General features: G+C 38.6%; 1 protein-coding gene across 3 annotated transcripts in view; it reads left to right on the top strand.

Annotated features, from left to right (window-relative positions):
* Positions 1 to 8,605, top strand: part of LOC122073097 (V-type proton ATPase subunit C-like) — a 13,634-nt gene extending 5,029 nt beyond the window's left edge. For all 3 annotated transcript variants that reach the window (XM_042637616.1, XM_042637617.1, XM_042637618.1), the window contains 4 exons: positions 7,355 to 7,422; positions 7,604 to 7,745; positions 7,945 to 8,061; positions 8,271 to 8,605. In XM_042637616.1, the coding sequence (XP_042493550.1) occupies positions 7,355 to 7,422; positions 7,604 to 7,745; positions 7,945 to 8,061; positions 8,271 to 8,435 (492 nt within the window). In that variant the 3' untranslated portion in view covers positions 8,436 to 8,605. The remainder of the gene's footprint in view (positions 1 to 7,354; positions 7,423 to 7,603; positions 7,746 to 7,944; positions 8,062 to 8,270) is intronic.
* Positions 8,606 to 20,823: the final 12,218 nt, after the last annotated feature.

Genomic DNA, 20,823 nt, shown 5'->3' on the forward strand with positions numbered 1-20,823 from the left:
AAAAAAAAAAGAAAAGTAAAAAAGAAGAAGAACAAGCCCGATCCCTCTTTCCCTTGCCCCCCCTTTAAAAAAAAAAGAAAAGTAAAAAAGAAGAAGAACAAGCCCGATCCCTCTTTCCCTTGCCCCCCCTTTAATGAATGACCCTCCTATTCATTTGTGGGTTGGGACCCTAGGGTATTTTGTTCCCAGAGGTGATTGCTTTCTTACCCTTGCTGTTTTCACCCTTTCAAACTATCAGGCCTATCTTCCTTTCCTATACACCAGAGATTTCTGAAATATTTTAACACCTAAAGGCCTGATTACTAAGGTCACTGGACCAAGGTTTCAAGCCAATCAGATCTGTCCTGTTCAAGAATATCTGATTTCTCCAATTCTTCCATATATTTGACGCTTGGTTTTCTTTTATTTCTGCTATCTAATTTTTCTATTTCTGTTGTTTGAAGTCCAGATTTTATTAGTTCCTGTTACTGATCTTTTTGTCTTGATTCACATCTTTCCTATTTTGCCAAAACTACCCATGTTGTGCTTCGATATTCCACCCTAATTTCAGATCCTACCTCTTGAGATCCATTTGTTGGGGTTTATGAATGCCAATTTGCATTACAGGTGCCAGCCATTTTGTTGAATTTTTGAGTTCAGGAGCATTGTATTATAGCACACAGCACTGTCATTTCCATCACATTTCTGTCAGGTTATTTTTGGAAGTCCAAAACTTATGTATTTAGTGTTGTTTGTTGCTGTTGGAAATTTTATTCAATTACATTGTCAATGAGACCAAGAGATATAGTCACTAAGGCGGAAAGGCAACCGAGGCGTTTGAGGGTCTTCCAAAGCGCTTTGGCGATAAGGTGGGCGTAAGTGTCGCCTTATTGAATAAAGCGTTCTAGTATTAATTTTTTTTTATGTAACCATTTTATTTGGCACAAATAGCATATTTAAAATTATATAATTCTACTTATATGTTAAATAAAGGTTAAAGATTCATGACAATGCAAGATATTCATCAGAAAAAACAAATCAATAAAGTGAATAAACTAACCAATTTCTTCTTCATCATAGCATATAATATAACTATGAAACAAAATTATAAATATGGAGAAAAAAGGCTGTTACAATATGTAAGTATTTATTATACTTACCTCTATGATGCCAAAATGAGTGCCTAAGGTCATCCACTATATTTCCACTCCTGTGAGTTCGATTATAAAAGAAAACTAGGAAAGAAGAAGAAGAATGAAAGAAGAGAAGGGAAGTCTCGCTAGAATGTTAAGAAGAATGAAGGAAGAGAAGAATGGATTAAGGGAAGAGGAATTGAAAGAAAATAAGAAGAACTGAAAAAGAAGAAAAATACCTTGCTAGAGTTGGAATGGCCTGAGGAAGAATCGCCAGAGGAGAGTCACTAGAGCTGGAATCGATGGAGAAAGGAACACCGGTGCCCAAGTTCTACCAAATGAAGAAGAAAACAGCCAAAACGATTTTGCGATTTGTGATTTGTTCAACCAAAGTGTGGTTTTTGTCTTTATATATACTTAATCCTATAGTTCTCAAGTGTACAGAATTCCCATAGACTTCCCAATCACAACAAGAGATATGGAATCACTTAATGCAGGAGTAGATTACAAGTAACTAACTAAACTAATGTATTAAATCCCGTTTTTCTACCTTCTACCCATATTTTAGGCCCATTAAAATGGCCCATTTCAAAGAAAACCCATGGGATCAAAGGCCCAACACATATATAACACAACCCAAGGCTTATTTGCAATAAAATAAGCCCAAGTGACTTATCTACATCAACTCACCCTCTCTTAGAAAAAATTCGTCTTCGAATTTTGTAGAGTGTGAGGGTGATTATATCATGGTGCACGTCCCTTTTCAAGCCGTATAAAAATTCAGGTAACTCTTTGATAATAAAGATGTAGTCTAGAATGTGAGGAACTCGATCTTCAAGATACTTTAATAGGATGACGAATTCCATATGCTCAACCTCAAGATCTTCAGATTTATCCATGAGGTCGTTTTCTAGCACGTCCTCTACTTGCTCTTCTTCAATCATAGGCTCTTCAAGTCCCTTGTCAGTGTTCGTGTCCTCATTCGTGTATGTAATGAGGTTTAAAATATACATACCACGATCATCCATCTCACCTTCAACTTCATCACCTTCCTCCTTGTCTTCAGTGGTGGTATCGGCCATCCAATCATCAAGTTGTGGTTCACATACTAACATCTTTGGATTGGCTTCAAGTGCAGCAATGACGGAGTTGGTGTTCAGTTGGTAGGGGCAAAATTTGACAACGTGACCAAAACCTCTGCAATGGAAACACTTGATTTCGCCTTCGTTATAAGTCATAGGTGTTTTCCCCTTGTCTAACGTGGCTGGTGGGACGTTTTTTGGAGCAATGGTTGCCTTTCCCCTAGCCATGTTTTCCTCAGAATCATGAGTTGGTGGGTAAGAACGTTGAGGAGTTGACTTGAGCAAGTCCTCCGCCTCTAAGGATTTGTCAATACAAGTATTCATGGAGGGTATTTCGATCACACCAAGCTTCTCACGAATGTCATGCCTTAATCCCAATTTGAAACGGGATATGAGTAGTTCTTCATCTTCCTTATAGGCACCTGTTCGTGAAAGCAATTCATTGAATCGGTTAGCATATTCTTCTACAGTCATAGTACTTTGCCTGATGGTATTCAGTATGTCATAGAGCCGACGTCGGTAGGTTGGTGGTAAGAACCTTTCATTGAGGATGAACTTCAAGTCTTCTCAACTGCGGGGCATCTGGCGCCTGCGCATGAGCTTGTCTTCTTCATTCTTCCACCAGTCCTTAGCTCCACCAGTTAGCTTGGTGATAACTAATTGGACTTTCCTTTCTTCAGGCATACGGTACCACCGGAAGTAGTCATTAAAAGAATTCACCCAATCTTGGTAATAGACAGGATCATGTCTTCCATTGTACTCTTTTAGTTCCAGTTTAACCTTGTATGTATCATCAGGCTGATAAAGCTTATTGTCATACTCATCATACTCTTCATTCCAAATTGGTACCCTTCGAGGTTGCATGGTGACTCTTTTGGAACATTACTAGTGTAATTGACAGTAGGTTGAACATTAGTTTGGGCAACAGTTGGTTGGGTGTTAGAGTGGGCACCAGTACTCACTTTTAGGTCAGCCAACTGTCGGTCATGTCCATCCAACCTCGTAGACAAGGCTTGGATTGCTTTCATCACATCTTGAAGGGTGGGTTGGGGTTCTTCAGTCTGAGCCATAGCTCTGATACCATTTAATGCAGGAGTAGATTACAAGTAACTAACTAAACTAATGTATTAAATCCCGTTTTTCTACCTTCTACCCATATTTTAGGCCCATTAAAGTGGTCCATTTCAAAGAAAACCCATGGAGTCAAAGGCCCAACACATATATAACACAACCCAAGGCTTATTTGCAATAAAATAAGCCCAAGTGACTTATCTACATCAATCTATGGTAAAAACAGAACAAATAAAAACATAAAAGGTTTCCGCCTTGGTCGTACGTATTAAGGCATCATAAGGCGTAGTAAGGTGTCGCCTTACGTGAAATCCATAAAGCGCATGACTGCCTTAGCCTACCTATGCCGCCTTAACGCCTTGGCGACGCCTTTATAACTATGCAAGAGATCTTGCAATTTAAGCTGCATTCAGAAATTTGTGACCAAATTACTAATAGTGGGCCAATTTGTGATGGGATTTTATTTTAGGAAATTTTATTTGGTGGATGTTTTTTAAGTTGGTATGTTTATCTTTTTTGGGTGAATAAATAGTTCAATAAAAAAGGGAGGAGAAAAAAGGAGGGGGGAAAAACAAGGCCCAAAAGGGAAAGAAACAAAAACAGCAAAAGATACATCCCTAAGGGGGGAGGGGGGAAGCAAAAGAGACAAAGGCAGTCCCCATGAGACAATCATGAGCCTATTCCTTTGGGAATCCTCAATAGAACAGGTAGGGATCAAATCAAGTTTGGAGGAGACATCAAAGTAGATGGCATTCCAAATCTAACAAAGGATCTAGAGTTCAAATCCATCTATGAAGGTTGCGCTCCATCCAAATATGGTTGGCAGCTCCGAAGGAAAGCTTCCCTAAAATGTTGCATATAGAGCTGTTGGTGAAGGTTATGACTATCCAAATCCATTCTCTCACGAGGAGAGGGGCCTTCTCATGGCAGGCCGGCATTTCACGAGGAGACACTTCTAGAAAAAGGGCACCTAAAAACCAGGTGGCTAATGTCTTCAAAATCATTCCAACAAAAGCAACAGGCTAGAGGGATAGAGATGTGGCTGTAGATTAGAAAGGACTAGGTGGGAAGCAGTTGGAGAGGGCTCTCCAGATAGTGAAGCTATGACAGGGGATGTGGAATTTGAATCAGATAACCTTGTGCCAAGGAGTAGTGGGGCCATGGGATCGGACCAGACGCCATGGACAGGAGGATTAGAAGTAGCCTGTGGAAGAGGGGGACCAAACAACTCGATCTTCTCTAGTACTAGAAGAAAGATGAGGAAGGGAGGACCATATGGTGGAGTGGGGATGTGGCAAGGGGGGGAAGACCAAGACCTACTAGAGATGATTGAAGAAATAGTAGTGTCCTTGGCAAGACCGGAGGAGTAAACCAATCTTGGTCCCACTTTCAAGAGGAGAACACCATCGTGGTGCTAATTATCAAGCCAAAGAGAGGGAGAAGTACCACCCCCAACATAGAAGTGGATGGTATTCAGTGTGATTGGCCTGGCATGTTTATTAGTTCAGAAAGGGGTTAAGCACTGATAAGAGTTGCTAAATTGTAATTTATTCATATTAGGAGTCTTCATCAATAAAGTGTCAGTTACCTTATTGGTCTATGAATTATAGTAGTTTGATGTCAAATTTGTGTAAGCAGATGAGGTTTAGTAATCACTTATTAACAAGGATTAAAGTATCGGTATCGGTCGACCAAAATTAAGATACGTATCGGAGGGTATCGTATCGTATTGGAGATACGCTAAGATACGTTAAAGATATGCACATAAATGGATAGGAAACACTTTTTTATACACATTTTCATAAAAAAATAGTTAAAAAAAAGTTTTATATAACATGTATTATGCATAAACAGTAAATTGAGAGTATCGCACTAAGAATCCAAGGTTTGTAATTGTCCCATAAATGTAAAATCCTTGTTCTCAACCTTGATTTCCACTTTAGTTAGAGAGAAAAATGGTTGGCAGCAACTTTGGAATAAAAACACCTAAAAAAATTATGTTTTTCTAAAAAATTATCCATTTTGGCCATTTTATGACCGTATCGGTGTGTATCGACCGATACGCACCGATACGCATCGATACATACCGATACATACCGAAACGTACATTTCACTTCAATTTTAAATTTTTCATAGAGTATCGGTATGTATCGGTGAGTATCTATGCGTATCGGTGGTGTATCGGTGCGTATCGGTGTGTATCGTAGGATACGTATCGATACATAAAGGTTTTAAAATTTTCATGATACGTATTGGTATGAATCGTGCCGATGCCTACCGATACGGATACGTATCGGACGATACGGCACGATACGCACCGATACTTAAAACCATGCTTATTAATATCGTTGTCATAGTTTCCAAGGCGTTGCCTAGGCGTCCAGGAGGTTTTCCTGGGGCCTAGGCTACAGTCGCCTTGGGTTTTGTCTCTTATTTATGCCAAATATCATTTAAGTAAATGATTCATTTACTCAAGATATTATTCATAAATAAGCAAATACCCCCTATTTGAATCCAATAAAAATAGTATAAAAATCAAATTCCAAAAGGATAAAAAGTCAACCCCCCAGTCCGAGAATAAAAATTGGATTTTGGTTATAGGGGCGATTTTCAACTTTTAAATGCTAAGGTTTTTTCTCAATTATGAAAATTTTATAAATTCTATCATGTTAAAGCATTGCTAAAAACTTAAACTTTTCTAAAATAATCTTTTGCTTTGATATCCATAAAATTATTTTCATTCAGGCGATTTTAACAGCATTCGCGCACTTGAAAATAAGTTTGACCGTAGCATAACTTTGTCGTACAACTCAGATTTAGGTAATCTTAGACTTGTTGGAAAACTGATTTTTTGTTATAACAAATACAAAAAGTCTTATGTAAAAATAAAATATTTGACCAGTCAAACTTATTATAGAACAAGAGCATTTCTCTAAATGTTGATTTCTTATAACTTAATATGACTTAATGTTAATTTTTTATGATTTAATATAGTTAAATGTTGATTTTTAATGACTTGATGTGGCTTAATCTTGATTTTTTATGATACAAGGTATATATAGCTTACTAAATAATGTTAGAAAATAGGGAAAATTAAAATAACACTTGATCGCCTTGTTCGCCTTAAGGCGGGCGTTTTCTCACCTAAGCGCTTAGACAACCTTCCATCACCTTGGTTCGCCTTGGCGCCGTGATAACTATGATCGTTGTAACCAAACATATTTAGTGCTCTTTGATGATGGAGTGGGTGGGTTATCTTGTGGTATTCTGGGGTTTGAATAAAATCAAATGAAACATTATAAAATTAAATGGTGTGGAAGAAATAAATGAAACATAAATTTCAAAAACAAAATAGGTAAATTAAAGTTAAATGGAAGTAGTAATAGGGACTGTCTGAATGACATCTCTATGGGAGTACTTAGAAAGTGTCACCTTCTTTATTTGCCCATTGTCTTGTTCTAAACAGCATTTTGGATCAGGGGTAAAATATGGATTTGAATTATTTAGATAATATACTAATTTGCTATTGATAAAGGGTATTAGTGTAAAATCTTACACATTAAAATCTCGATTATTGTATTGCAACAATATTTCAGTCCTCGTCTCTCTCATTGGCTCTATACTTCGCCATTTTCTGAAAACTGCAACACATGCACTCTCTCTCTCTCTCTCATTATTTCTCTCTGTAATCTCTCTTGATTTTTTAATTGATCTTCTTTCAGTTTTAATTGATCTTCTTTCAGTTTGATTCACATTCTTATTTTTATGTCAAGTCTGTTATTAAATTCACAAATTTTCTGGATGTCATCATTAATTTTGAATTGTGTTTATGTTCTTATGATCAAGTCATGAATTTGATCTTCATATTTAAATCATTTGCATTTAAAAACATTTCAATCACAGAATCACATGTCAATAATGGGTTGTGGAGTGTCCCATTGCTATTAATCATTTGTATGATGTAAATTTTAAAATATAAGAATTGTACCTAGTTTTATATGACCAAGGGGTTCTCTGCCCTTGGATTGACCAACAATAATGAATTGCGTCCTCATCTTGCGATTTTTTTTTCTAAATGATTCATTACAGGTTCGTGTTGCTGAGTATAATAATGTGCGCAGTCAGCTTAACGCAATAAATAGGAAGCAGAGTGGGAGGTATGAGTTCTTGGGTTCTCCAAATAAAGCACAATCTGAATAGAGCTTTTTCTATGTATGGAAGTGCTTGGGAATGTGTGTACCTTAAGTGCAGTCATCTCATTTGGGTTCTTAATAAAAAAATTGCATGTTTTGTTCTTGTGAATGATTTTTAATCATTATATATCTCTTCTCTCTGCAGTTTAGCTGTTCGAGATCTTTCTAATTTGGTGAAGCCTGAAGATATTATTACTTCAGATCATTTGGTGACACTCCTTGCAATTGTTCCCAAGTTTTCACAGAAGGACTGGTTGTCTAGCTATGAAGCTGTTACAGACTATGTAGTAAGTTTTGGTTGTAATTGCTTTTGTTGAGTGATATTTTGGTGGATCCCCCCAACTGTAGGTTTATGGTTTTTGGCTGTTCTATCATTTTTTTTAGGGGGGGGGGGACTTGGGAGGGTATCTATGCATATGTTGAGAGTTTACTGGCTATGTAGATTTTGATTATTTTTATGGGTGCTTTCTTCTATGACTTCTCTAGGTTCCCAGGTCTTCGAAGAAGTTGTATGAGGACAATGAATATGCTCTTTACACTGTAACCCTATTTAGACGTGTTGCTGATAATTTCAAAACAAGTGCACGTGAAAAAGGATTTCAGGTATGTTATTAGGTTTTAGGATGTGCGGTGATGTCACAAAAGAGCTATTTTACCTCATGGATTACAGGTTGAAGACTCTCAACTTGTATTTTTGGATGGAAATATGTGCAAGTCTCTGGGTTGTGGGGAACTATATAATAATAAATTCAATATTTTGATGGAAAGCCTCTTCTAAAATCAGTTTGTGTGCGATCTTTCTTGTGATTCAGATTCGTGATTTTGAGTTTAGTCCAGAGGCACAAGAAGGTCGAAAGAAAGAGTTGGAAAGATTGATGCGAGATCAGGAAACTTTGAGGAGCTCACTTTTGCAGTGGTGCTATACCAGTTATGGAGAGGTAAAATTTTGTTTCTCTGTTTGTTGTTTTGACTCTTAAGTATCTTCTATAGTTTCTGAAACTCATGGTATTTTCCTTCTAGAGGTACTGAAAAATTGATATGTACTGAAGCCAGTTCTTTTAATGGAAAGATACGTGAAAAAAGCTTCTTCTGGAAAATTGTCTTACGCTTTTGACATAAGTATAATGAACAGGAAATCAATATCCTAACAATGTTTCTTGCAAATGTGTTCATGTGAACTGATTCATCACTGTTTCTGTAATGAATGGACCGGCTAGATACGTAATTCGTGAAGGATATGACTCATAATGGGTGACTTCTATAAGGATTTGTAAGAACAAAGATAGTTTGTTGGATTTGATCCAAACAATTTGAGGATATGATGATGGCATATCAGTCTCTTCATACATTCCAGTGATTGGGTAGAGGAATTGATGCTGTTTATGATAACTAGTTAGCTCCGCTTTCCTTTGATACAGAAATTTCTATGAACCATGTTGAAATTGAAAATTTGGAGAAATATTAAGGAAAAAGGTTTCCTCCGCTGGCACTGACAAAAAGTTTCTTTTTTGTTGTGGGTGGCTATTTCTCTTGTAACAATATTAAATCCTTGTAACCAAAACCAGAAACCAGAAAAGAGAAGAAGAAGAGAAGAGAAGAGGAGAAAGGAGGGAGAAACCGCAGGCAGTCCCAAAAATAGAGCACAACCTGCGATCAGTCCAGTGTGTCTGATTGCAGGTCTCTTAGCATGTATTTATTAAAAATATGGAGGAAGATTACAAGTATACCCCCCAAACATACAACCAAACCCTAATTGGAGCAAAGCAGGTCCGATAGGACAAGTATGCCCCTTTCGGACCTGTCCAGATGGTTAGCGCTGTTCGACAGTCTCAACACTCCCCCTCAAGCTGGAGCATACATATCACCCATGCTCAGCTTGCTACACCCATTGCGAAAACTAGGAGCAAACAAAGACTTAGTAAACATGTCAGCTAACTGATCCGTTGAAGGGACAAACGGATTCTCAATCAGCTTCTTTAAGACAACATCACGAACAACATGGCACAGTCCACTTCTATGTGTTTGGTCCTCTCATGGAGGACCGGGTTACTAGTAATGTAAACTGCCGCTTGGTTGTCACAATACATCTTCATTGGCTTGTTAATTGGAAACCCCAACTCCAAGAGTAATGACCGCAGCCACATCAACTCAGTAGTAGTATGAGTCATAGCTTTGTACTCTGCTTCTGCACTAGACCGGGCAATAGTAGTCTGCTTCTTGCTATGCCACGTAATAAGATTACCTCCAACAAATGTGTAGTATCCAGTAGTAGATCGTCGATCACTTGCAGAGCCAGCCCAATTAGCATCAGAATACCCCACTAGTTCTATATGCCGATTAGGACGATAAATCAACCCTTTTCCAGGGGGACCTTTTAGATAGCGAAGAACACGAACAGTAGCATCCCAATGTGCTTTCTGAGGAGATTGCGTGAACTGACTAAGAACTCCAACAGTATAGGAAATGTCAAGACGAGTCACGGTGAGGTAAATTAACTTGCCAATCAAGCTCCTGTACTGATGCACATCTTGGAGGGGTTCACCATCATCCACACCAAACTTTTGGTGAGGGTCCATAAGAATATCAACAGGTCTGGATGCAAGCATCCTAGTATCAGATAGAAGATCCACCACATACTTCCTTTGAGACAGATTGATCCCTTTCTTGCAGCGGATTACCTCAATCCCAAGGAAATAATGAAGTTGACCTAGATCCTTTGTCTGAAAATGGTACTGGATATGATCTTTTATTTCAGAAATTCTTGCCTCATCATTACTAGTCAGAATAATATCATCAACATATACTACCAAAACAACCAGCTTATCACCTTTGCGACGAACAAACATAGAATGATCAGAATAACACTAAGAAAAACCACAAGGAACTATGGTAGCACTGAACTCGTCAAACCATTCCTGAGGAGACTGTTTAAGCCCATAGATAGCCTTGTGTTAGCGACACACACGACCTATACTCTCTCCCTGAGCAACATACCCGGGAGGTTGTTCCATGTACACCTCTTCCTGTAGATCACCATACAAGAAGGCATTCTTGATGTCCAACTGAAATAAAGGCCAATCAAAGTTGACAGCAAGAGAAATAAGAAGACGAACGGAACTCAGTCTAGCAACCGGGGAAGAAGGTCTCAAAGTAATCAACACCATAAGTCTGAGTATACCTCTTAGCAACCAGATGAGCCTTTAACCGCTCAACAGAGCCATCAGAATGATAATTAACAGTGTACACCCAACGACACTTCACCAGATCCTTACCATGAGGTAAATCTACCGGACTCCAGGTACCACGACTCAAGAAAACATCCATTTCTACATCCATAGCAGCCTTCCATCCAGGGATACGGAGGGCCTCATTATGGGTACAGGGAATAGGGTTAGTGGAAAGAGATAGGGCAAGACCATGGATGGGAGAGGGAAGATGAGATGAAGACACAAAGTTATTAATAGGATACACAACCATAGATTTTTGAATGCAAGAACGTATACCTTTCTTGTGCGCAATTGGTAAGTCATCAGACGAAGGAAGAAGAGGAGCTTCACCAGAGGAAGGTGGCAGTGGATGGAGTGAAGCATCAGGAGTAATTACCTCGGCACGTGGCTGTCCAATCTTCTTCCTGCTCTGATAAACCTATAGAGGAGGGGAGTCACTGGCACTAGGAGCATCAGGGAAGGGTATAAGTGAGGGTATGGGTGGAGGAGATGGAGAAGACCATTCTAAACTAGATGAGGGAACTGGAGGAGGGTAGAATGACGTACTTTCTAAGAAGGTCACATCAACACTGACAAAGTTCCTGTGTGTAGTAGGGTTATAACACTTATACCCTTTCTGAGTACGAGAATAACCCAAAAAAATGCATTTAGTAGATCAAGGAGACAACTTATCAAATTGGATGTGCAAATTATGAACAAAACACACACATCCAAAAACCCGAAGAGGAACGGGAAAACTCGATAAATTAGGAAACATAATAGAGAAGGGGGATTTATCGGACAAAACAGATGATGGCATGCAGTTAATCAAATGACATGCAGTTAAGACTCCATCACACAAAAAATGCTTGGGAACATGCATATGTAACATCATGGCCCGGGTAACCTCAAGGAGGTGCCGATTCTTGTGCTTTGCTACTCCATTTTGTTGTGGAGTATAGGCACAACTAGTTTGGTGGATCATCCCATTATTATCATAAAAATCAGAAATATCAGTTTGAATATATTCTAAAGCATTATCAGAACGAAAGATTTTAATAGAAATGCCAAACTGAGTTTTTATTTCATTATGGAATTTTTTGAATACATGTAAAAATTCAGACCTGTCCTTTAACATGTAAAGCCATGTAAGGCGAGAATGATCATCCACAAATGTCACAAAATACCGAAACCCAAATCTATTACTGACTCTACAAGGACCCCATACATCAGAGTGGACTAAAGAAAATAAAGACGGACTACGAGACACAGAGCGAGAGAGGAATGACACACGGTGATGTTTTCCCAACTCACAAGCCTCACACTCCAACCTAAGAGCAGACTTAAAACTAAGAAATAAAAGTTGTAACCTAGAAAGCGACAAATGACCTAAACGATAATGCCATTGGAAGGGAGTAACGTCTCCAACAGCCGTAGCAGTAGCGGAAGAAGTAGGACAGTTGCTGTTAAGGTAATATAATCCTTTCTTTTCACGCTCTCCACCAATCGTCTTCCTCGTGTGAAGATCCTGAAAGACACAGTAAGAAAGAAAGAATGTTACTGAGCAATTTAACGAACTAGTTAATTGACTCACAGAGAGAAGACTTAGTGGAAATTGATGAACATGTAAGACAGATGATAAGTTTATGGATGAGGTAGGTGAAATAGAATCATAACCTAGAACTGGTGTTGAAGTACCATTAGCAAGGATCACAGAGTTAGAACTGGAACTAGTAGAAAAGTTCTTAAAAAGTGATGACTTACCGGTCATATGGGCAGAAGCACTTGAGTCAATGATCTAAGGGGTAGATGTAGTAGTAAGAAAGGCTAAGGTATCTGTGTGGGCTAGGGTAGCAGCAGATGTGGACGCACCATTAGATGTATTAGAGGATGCCTCAAGAGTGTGCAACTGTTAGAGCAACTGATTGATGTCATCGCGCAGACCGGTAGCTGAATCTCCTGAAGAAGGTGTTGGTTTAGTGTCAACTGGAGCCATTGTGTCCGTACCGTCATTTGACACTGCATTTTTAGCTAACTGTGTTGCCCACTCTGGTTTGCCATGCTTTGCCCAACAAGTCTCCACAGTATGGTTAGGCTTTCCACAAAACGTACATTGGCAAGCTGTACGGTCAGAGGGCTGTCCACCAGATCCTCGACCAGCCGACCCACATCATCCCCCACGACCACGACCACGACCACGACCACGTCCACTGTTGGCATGGAAGACAGAATTGTCTTTGGAAGACTGATAAGGTTTTGTGGAAGAGGTAATTCGCTACAGTCGTTAATATGTATCATTCAGAGTAGGCACAGTATCCCCTGTAAGTAAGTGACCCTTTACTGCCTTTAGGTCATTGTTCAGACAAGCCAATAATTTGGAGATGAAGAACTTGTTATGCTGAGCCTTCAATTTATCAATGTCAGTGGTCAAGGGTTGGAAAACATTGAGTTTTTCAACCATACCCCTGAAAGTACTGTAGTATTTTGCAAGTGGCTTGTCTGACTGGCAAAACTGAAACAGTTTTTCATAGATATCATAGATACGGGTCATGTTCTCCTGAGAGTAGGTCTCCTTCAAGTCATTCCACACTCCCTTGACAGTAGAATGAAACATAACATTGGCAGCGACATCTGGTTCCACGCTGTTCCATAACCAAATTAAGATTAATGCATTCTCTTTCTGCCATTGAGCATAACCAGTGTCAAATTCTTTGGGAGGTTCAGAGGTGGTGTAATCAAGCTTGTCCTTATAAACCTTGACCGACTGAGCCCAAAGAAGGTAATTCAAGCTTCCCTTAAGCTTGATAGATGTAATCTGGACATTCACATTGTCCGAGGTAGAAGAGGTAGTAGTAGAGGTAGGGGNTTAAGATTAATGCAATCTTTTTCTGCCATTGAGCATAATCAGTGTCAGATTATTTGGGAGGATCAGAGGTGGTGTAATCAAGCTTCTCCTTCGCCATCAAATAAAACTTGACCGACTGAGCCCAAAGAAGGTAATTTGAGCTTCCCTTAAGCTTGACAGATGTAATATGGACATTCACATTGTCCAAGGTAGAAGAGGTAGTAGTAGGGGTAGGGGCTTTGATCTCAGCCATGAGAATCAAATAATAATCTCCCACCAATCAGATCTGAAAAACCAGCAGCAGAGAGCAATCGGACACCACAAATTACAATAAAAAGAATTTATCCGATAAGGGCAGCAGTAAGGGTCGAGTCAGCCTTGATGGGAGACCAAAAACTCTGCAAGAAAAACTAGTCGCATGGGTCAAAATCACAGCATGCAGCAGCAACTTTCAGCAGCAAGTATAAGCAGACTTAGAAGTAGTAGCGGCAGCCATCGATAGAGAAGAACAAGGCCAGCGCCTCTAAGAAGAACAAGAAACCAGCATCAAAACTGGTAGCAGTAGTATAGAAGTTGATTTACATGTACTGTAGATCACTTCATAATGATTAGGGCATAGTAATTGCAGCAAAAAGGCGCCTGCACACCGAAGAGAATTAGCGCTAGGTCGAAATCAGCAGCGATGGAATTTTTTGTAACCAATCAATTTGATTAGACCTGCTTTGATACCATGTTACAATATTAAATCCTTGTAACCAAAACCAGAAAGCAGAAAAGAGAAGAAGAAGAGAAGAGAAGAGAAGAAAGGAAGGAGAAACCGCAGGCAGTCCCAAAAATAGAGCACAACCTGCAATCAGTCCAGTGTGGCTGATCGCAGGTCTCTTAGCATGTATTTATTAAAAATATGGAGGAAGATTACAAGTATACCCCCCAAACATACAACCAAACCCTAATAGGAGCAAAGCAGGTCCGATAGGACAAGTATGCCCCTATCGGACCTGTCCAGATGGCGCTAATCCCTTATCAGGATTAGCCTGTTCGACAGTCTCAACACTATCCGCTGGACCTAAAATTTTCAGAAGTCCTGTCAAATATGTAGCAGATCAAAAGAGCAAGCATACCAAGCAATAAGTGAACAAGATCAACCTGATTCAAGACCTGGTGGTAGGTACAGGTTCTACTCTGGTTGCAGTTAAATACCTCACAGCAAGAGGGTTGAATGGGGAAGGAAATCTAAGGATTGAGTCGCCCAGGGAAGGGGTTCCTTCGACCCTAATCTCAGGGAGAAAGTGTTTTGAGTAGCTGGAACTAGATTCAACCCTTGGTGGCTGCAAGTACCATCAGAAACAGGGATGTGAAAAAGGAATCAGAAAGAATAAGGAGAAGAATAGAACAGAAACGATAAGGGAAGATGGATGAGACGTACCAGAAGAAAGGAGATGAAGAAAAAAAGGAGAAGAGATCACACTTAACCAACCTGGTTGCACAGAACTCCACAACCGAGAGGTAAACCCAACTCAAGACTTCCACTCCATATTCAGTTCTCCATCATTGGAATTACAAAGAGGAAAGGAGATAAAGAAAAAGAAGGAGAAGAGATCACACTTGACCAACCTGGTTGCACACAACTCCACAACCAGGTGGTAAACCAACCCGATTGGATGTGGGCCCAATTAAATACTTAGAAGCCAAGGACTAGAAACAGTAGTAATTTGGTAATTAAAAGGACAAAGGTTATGGGAGGGTTTAGATTTATTGATAAGAGGTAAATTAGGACGGGGAAAGACTCAATGGCAGGCTGTAATAAAAGGAGAAAGAGATGGTCATTAATATGGGAGGTAAAACAAAAGAAGGACTTTTACACAAAAGACAAAAATCTAAAAGACTTCTTTAATTCCCACTTTAGAAGAAGAGAGTAACCGATGAAAAGAGAGGGTATTCCTGGGATAGAGGGTAAGGAAGGGACAATACATAATTAGAATAGAAGGGAGGGGTATTAATGAGATATTATAATAAAGTTAAAGCAAGCCCCATTTTATGAGGTTGTCTTCAACCTCACGACAGCCATGGAAGTTTCGTTGAACACCAAAGAGGAAGTAAAGCCGCAGCCCATGGAGTCCCTCTCAACAGCTATGAAATTCTAGAACCGTACGTTAATCGCCTATGGAGAGGCAGTCTGTACCTAAAATCTGGAGAGGAAAGAAGAATCACCAAGGGAGATTCAGCCCTCGAAGTCTGATCTGGGCGGTGGTTTCAGGTATAGTTCTGAAACTGTTGTTTAATCTCAAGACATGAAGGGAATTACAGGCCAAAGCTTGGGTTATTTGAGTCGCCCAGGTAAGGATCTCTTTTGCCCAAGGTTTCAGGCTGGACAGATTAAAGATGAGGCTCTCGAGAGCTTCTTCTTAGATGAACAATACCGTTAGTAGAGAGTCGTAATTGTAGCAGGGATATAAAGCCAGAGAAGAAAGAGGAGAAGGGGGAAGGGCAGGGGGAGTTCCAGAGAAGATGGATAAGAAGAAATAAAGAGGGAAAGAAGAAAGAGAGCAGAGGAGGGGAGATAGAGGGAGACCGCAGGGAAGAGGAAGAGGAAGAAGGGGAGGTTGGGGGGAAGAGAAGCAGGCTCGTAGGCAGTAATCTTAATTTTTCTTCAATAATCAACTATTCTTCCCATGAATTACATGTCCAATATATAATAAAATAAAATTAAAAAACCTTCTAATTAAAAATAAAAAAACTAAGATAGAAATAAAATCTCTTACACCTAAGCTAACAAAATAAAGAAACAACTAAGGACTCAAATAGGGAACAAATATTCTCAAATAAAAATAAAATCCTAAATATTCTATTAAACTTAAAATCCAAGTTAGTAACTTGGAACCCAAATTGGATCTGGGTCTTGATCCGGGTTCTGGAGCAGGCTTGGGTCGATCCATCGGAGTGCTGCTGCATCAATATGATTTCTTGGAATTGAGATTTATTGCTTTTTAAGTAGCTACGTAACTGAATGAGAAATTTCTTTACCTATCCAATTTCTAACGATCAAAGAGAGAGCATTGGAGCAGGGGTGGTGGTGATCCTTCTCTACAAGGGATGTTGCCTAAGATGGCTGCAATCGAGGTCATGGAAGGAAAGAGAGCACAATTTTGTAGAGATTGGAAGATGGGTTGATTTTCTATGTCATTGGTGCTGAAATTGGTTTTTCTACAGTGTTGATGGGTCTCTAATAATTTCCATTATACCACTATCTTCTATGATTTGGTTGTAGATTGAAGCATAGTCACACTTATTATTCCGCAAGTTCCTCATTGAAGTCCTACTGGCTTACTTCCATAGTCATATTCCCTCATTGAAGCCTGTGTGCAGGATGTGTTCATCTCTCATCGTTTTCTGTTCTTTGGGAACTCTTTCTTCTGAAGTTGTATTAAGGTAAGCAATCTATCTCTATAGGTCATTCTCTATTCATTGGTAAACCTTTTCTCTTAATATCTATAGTAAGAATTAGATGTTAGAAGGTAACACAGAGAGGATTAAGTTAGGAATGTTGCTCTGCACTTTATTGAATTTAATCTATTTTCTACTTTCTCTGGTTGCATGATTTGTTGTTGTAGAGGATTACTCAATTAGCAGACTTAAGTACACTGATATCCCTGTATACTAGGATGCTGGATGAAGGCAATAGCCATGAAGGGGAAGACATAGTTTCTTTGGTAATTTGTTAATTCTTAAAAGTGTGGAACAAAATAGCTCAAGGCATATTGATTTCTAGTGATAGACTAATGACTGATTTTTGTATAGTCAAATATTGAGAGGGAATTCTATGTTTTGAGTGTTTCAAATGTTGTGGAATTTTGGATTAACCGGAAGGAAATATTTTCTATAGAACTATACTCCTTGGTGACAAGCAAGTTAGTATATTTTTAACTAGTTTTGAAGGTCTGTTTGACCAAGAAATATGATATGGAAGACGGTTCCCCACTACATGTCATTCAACCTTCTCTTATCTCTAATCTTTAAACCAGAAAGAAACTAGGAATTATTTGGATTCCCAAAACTCTCTTAAGTACATACTACTCTAAAGGGTTGTGCTACAATAAGAAAAAAGTGTTCTCATTTTCTCTCATAAGTAACAACAAATACTTTTTGTATTGAAACGATGCATACGTGACAAGCTGCTGCCGAAGTGAAGATCCGTTTACCTGTTGCAAGGTCAAAAAAGGAGAAGACATAGAGAGAAAAAATAGCATTTATGATGAATTTTAGGTATTGGGTGATTTAAGGCTCCACTGTGATTGATTCCTATTCTATTCCAAAGTCTGTTTTTTATAGACTTCATTTGTTACCGTTGGAGAATATTGGTAACCCAGTCAATCAGGAATTGCCCTCCCTTATTTTCTCTCCACATCCCTTCTTGTACGGGATATAACCGAAAAGTAACATTAGGGTGAGGCCAACGTGGCCATACCACTAACATCTCCCACTTGGCCATGCTAGCCACATGCACAATATCATTAGTCCCCATTTTCAGGAACATTCATCATGACATATCCATTTTCGTTCCCATTTCTAGGAACAATAAAAAACATTGTCATGATGAGGAACATTCAGTTCTTATTCCAGACTGAGACTGTTCTAAGTCCAATATATATTCCGAACGCATAGTTCAAATTCCAGGCTCAGACTGTTCTAAGTCTCAATAAATTTACATGCTTAATGTAAGCTTCTGCACAAACTCCCTTTGTGAGGGGATTGATTACCATATCGCTCATAGATATATAGGTTACTTTAATTTCACATTTTCTCTACTATATCTCGAATATAGTGGTACTATATTTCTATATGTTTCTTCTTTGAGCTATTTGTACCAATGTGTATCAAGCTTATTGCTACTTGATTATCACAGAATATTTCCACTGGTCCATTTACAAGATCTAGTCCAAATTCATTTAAAAACCATCTTATCTAGACTACTTGAGTACTTGCCATACTACAAGCAACATACTCAACTTCCTGTGTGTGCCTAGCAACACACCCTTGTTTCTTGCAACCCCAAGAAACTGTCGTACCTCCATATAAAAACACATGACCAGAGATGGACTTATAATCATATCTGTCACCTCCAAAGTCAGCATCGGAGTACCCAATAACCTAAGTTTTTCTGCTTGAAAACACAGTTTCAAGTGTTTAGTTTCTTTAATATACTTCATAATCCTTTTCACAGCTTCCCAATGGGCAGAACCAGGATTACTTTGGTATCTACTTACCAAATCGACTAGATATGCCAAATCCGATCATGTACACAATATTACGTACATCAAACTACCTACTACCTGAGCATAAGGTACATTCAACTTTTCCTATCCTTCTTGGGGATATTGAATTTTTGATAAAGTCTTTCCTAATACTATTGGAGTTGATGAGGGATTGCAATTTTGCATCCCGAATCTTTTCAACACAAAGTTCAAGTATTTTTCCCGACTCAAATACAATCTACGTTGTGTTTGATCTCTAATGATTTGAATTCCTAGAATATAAGATGCTTCTCCCATATTCTTCATTTCAAATCTGTTACTAAGTTCATACTTAGTTCTATTTAGCATATCCAAATCATTTCCAGCCAACAGTATGTCATCAATATATAAGGAGTGAATAGTAAAACTACGCACACTCTTCAAAATATATACACAATTGTTCAACTTGTTTACCACGAATCCTAATTTAAGGACCGTTTTATGGAACACTAGGTACCATTGACGTGAAGACTATTTTAATCCGTACAAAGACATTTTAAGTCTCCATACTTTATCTTCCTGTTCCACTACCTGAAAACCTTGAGGTTGTCGCATATATATTGTTTCTTCCAACTCGCCATTTAGAAAGGAGATTTTCACATCCATTTGGAATAATTTTAAGTTTAAATGTGCGACAAGTGCCAATATCAATCTAACAGAGGTAAATTTTGCTATCGACGAATAAGTTTTCTGGTAGTCTATTCCTCCTTTCTGTGTATATCCTTTGCTACTAACCAGGCCTTAAATTTATCAACAGACCCATCTACTTTATACTTTTTCTTAAGTACCCATTTGCAACCTATGGCATTTCTATCCTTTGGTAGGTCACAAAGTTCCCATACTTGTTTTTTTGTGATAAAATCAATTTCCTCCAGGATGGCATTCTACCATTCACCTGATTCTCGCGATTTCATCGCTTCACTATAGGTTACCCTTGGTTCCGGGTCCTGTCCCTGATGATCACCTTAATCTTCAGGAACTTGGATTCCTTGATAAAAAATTCATGGTTCCTCTTGAGAGTCAAAATCATAGTCATCATCAATGACATACAAGGGTTCTAAATCCTCCTGTTGAGGTTCTTCTTTTAGTTTCTTTAAAAATTCTGCATCACGACTCTCAATTACCCATTTTCAGGGTGATAAAACCTATATCCCTTTGATCCTTCAGGATATCCTATGAACTTGCATTTGATCATTTTAGAATCCAACTTGTTCCTATATGGCTCAGGTATTAGTACATGGGCTACTGATCCCCATTTCCTTAGATTTTTTAAGTTTGGTTTCCTACCTGTCCATATTTCATAGGGAGTAGTCTCAACAGATTTGGTAGGAATTCTGTTCAAGATATAATTTGCTGTAAGAATGGCCTCTTCTAAGAACTCTTTGGAGAGAGAGGAATGAGATAACTTGCAACATACTAAATTAAGTAGTGTTCTATTCCATTTTTCATCCACATCGTTCTGTTGTAGTGTGAAGGACATTATCTTTTGTTTAATGATTTCATGTTCCTCGCAAAAATTTTCAAACTCTTTGGAGTTATATTCTCCACCACGATCGGTTCTTAGAAACTCAATACTCCTTCCCAACTGATTTTGTACTTCAGTTCTATAACGTCGGAAACATTAAAATGCTTCAGATTTCCTACTAAGTAAATAAATATACCCATATTTAGATAAGTCATCTGTGAATGTGATAAAAGAAGTTTTACCACTATGGGTACTCACATTTAATAGTCCACGGATAGTGTATTACTCCGAAAAGTTCTTTTGCTCTCCCTCCCACTGTAAAGGGTTTCCTGGTCATTTTACCGGAGATAATGTTCGCATCCATCATATTCTACTTTAGACAACTTAGGAACTGACCACATTTTAATTATTTGTTGCATTTTCTTAATTCCAGGGTGTCCTAATCTCATATGCCACATGTGTGAATTAATAAAGTTTGCATAATCAATATAAACTAAAGAGCCAGATGCATTTTCATTAATAATACCAGTGGTTACATTGAGAATGTTTTCAATAGTA

This window comes from Macadamia integrifolia, chromosome 3 (assembly GCF_013358625.1).
Source record: "Macadamia integrifolia cultivar HAES 741 chromosome 3, SCU_Mint_v3, whole genome shotgun sequence".
Lineage (NCBI taxonomy): Eukaryota > Viridiplantae > Streptophyta > Magnoliopsida > Proteales > Proteaceae > Macadamia > Macadamia integrifolia.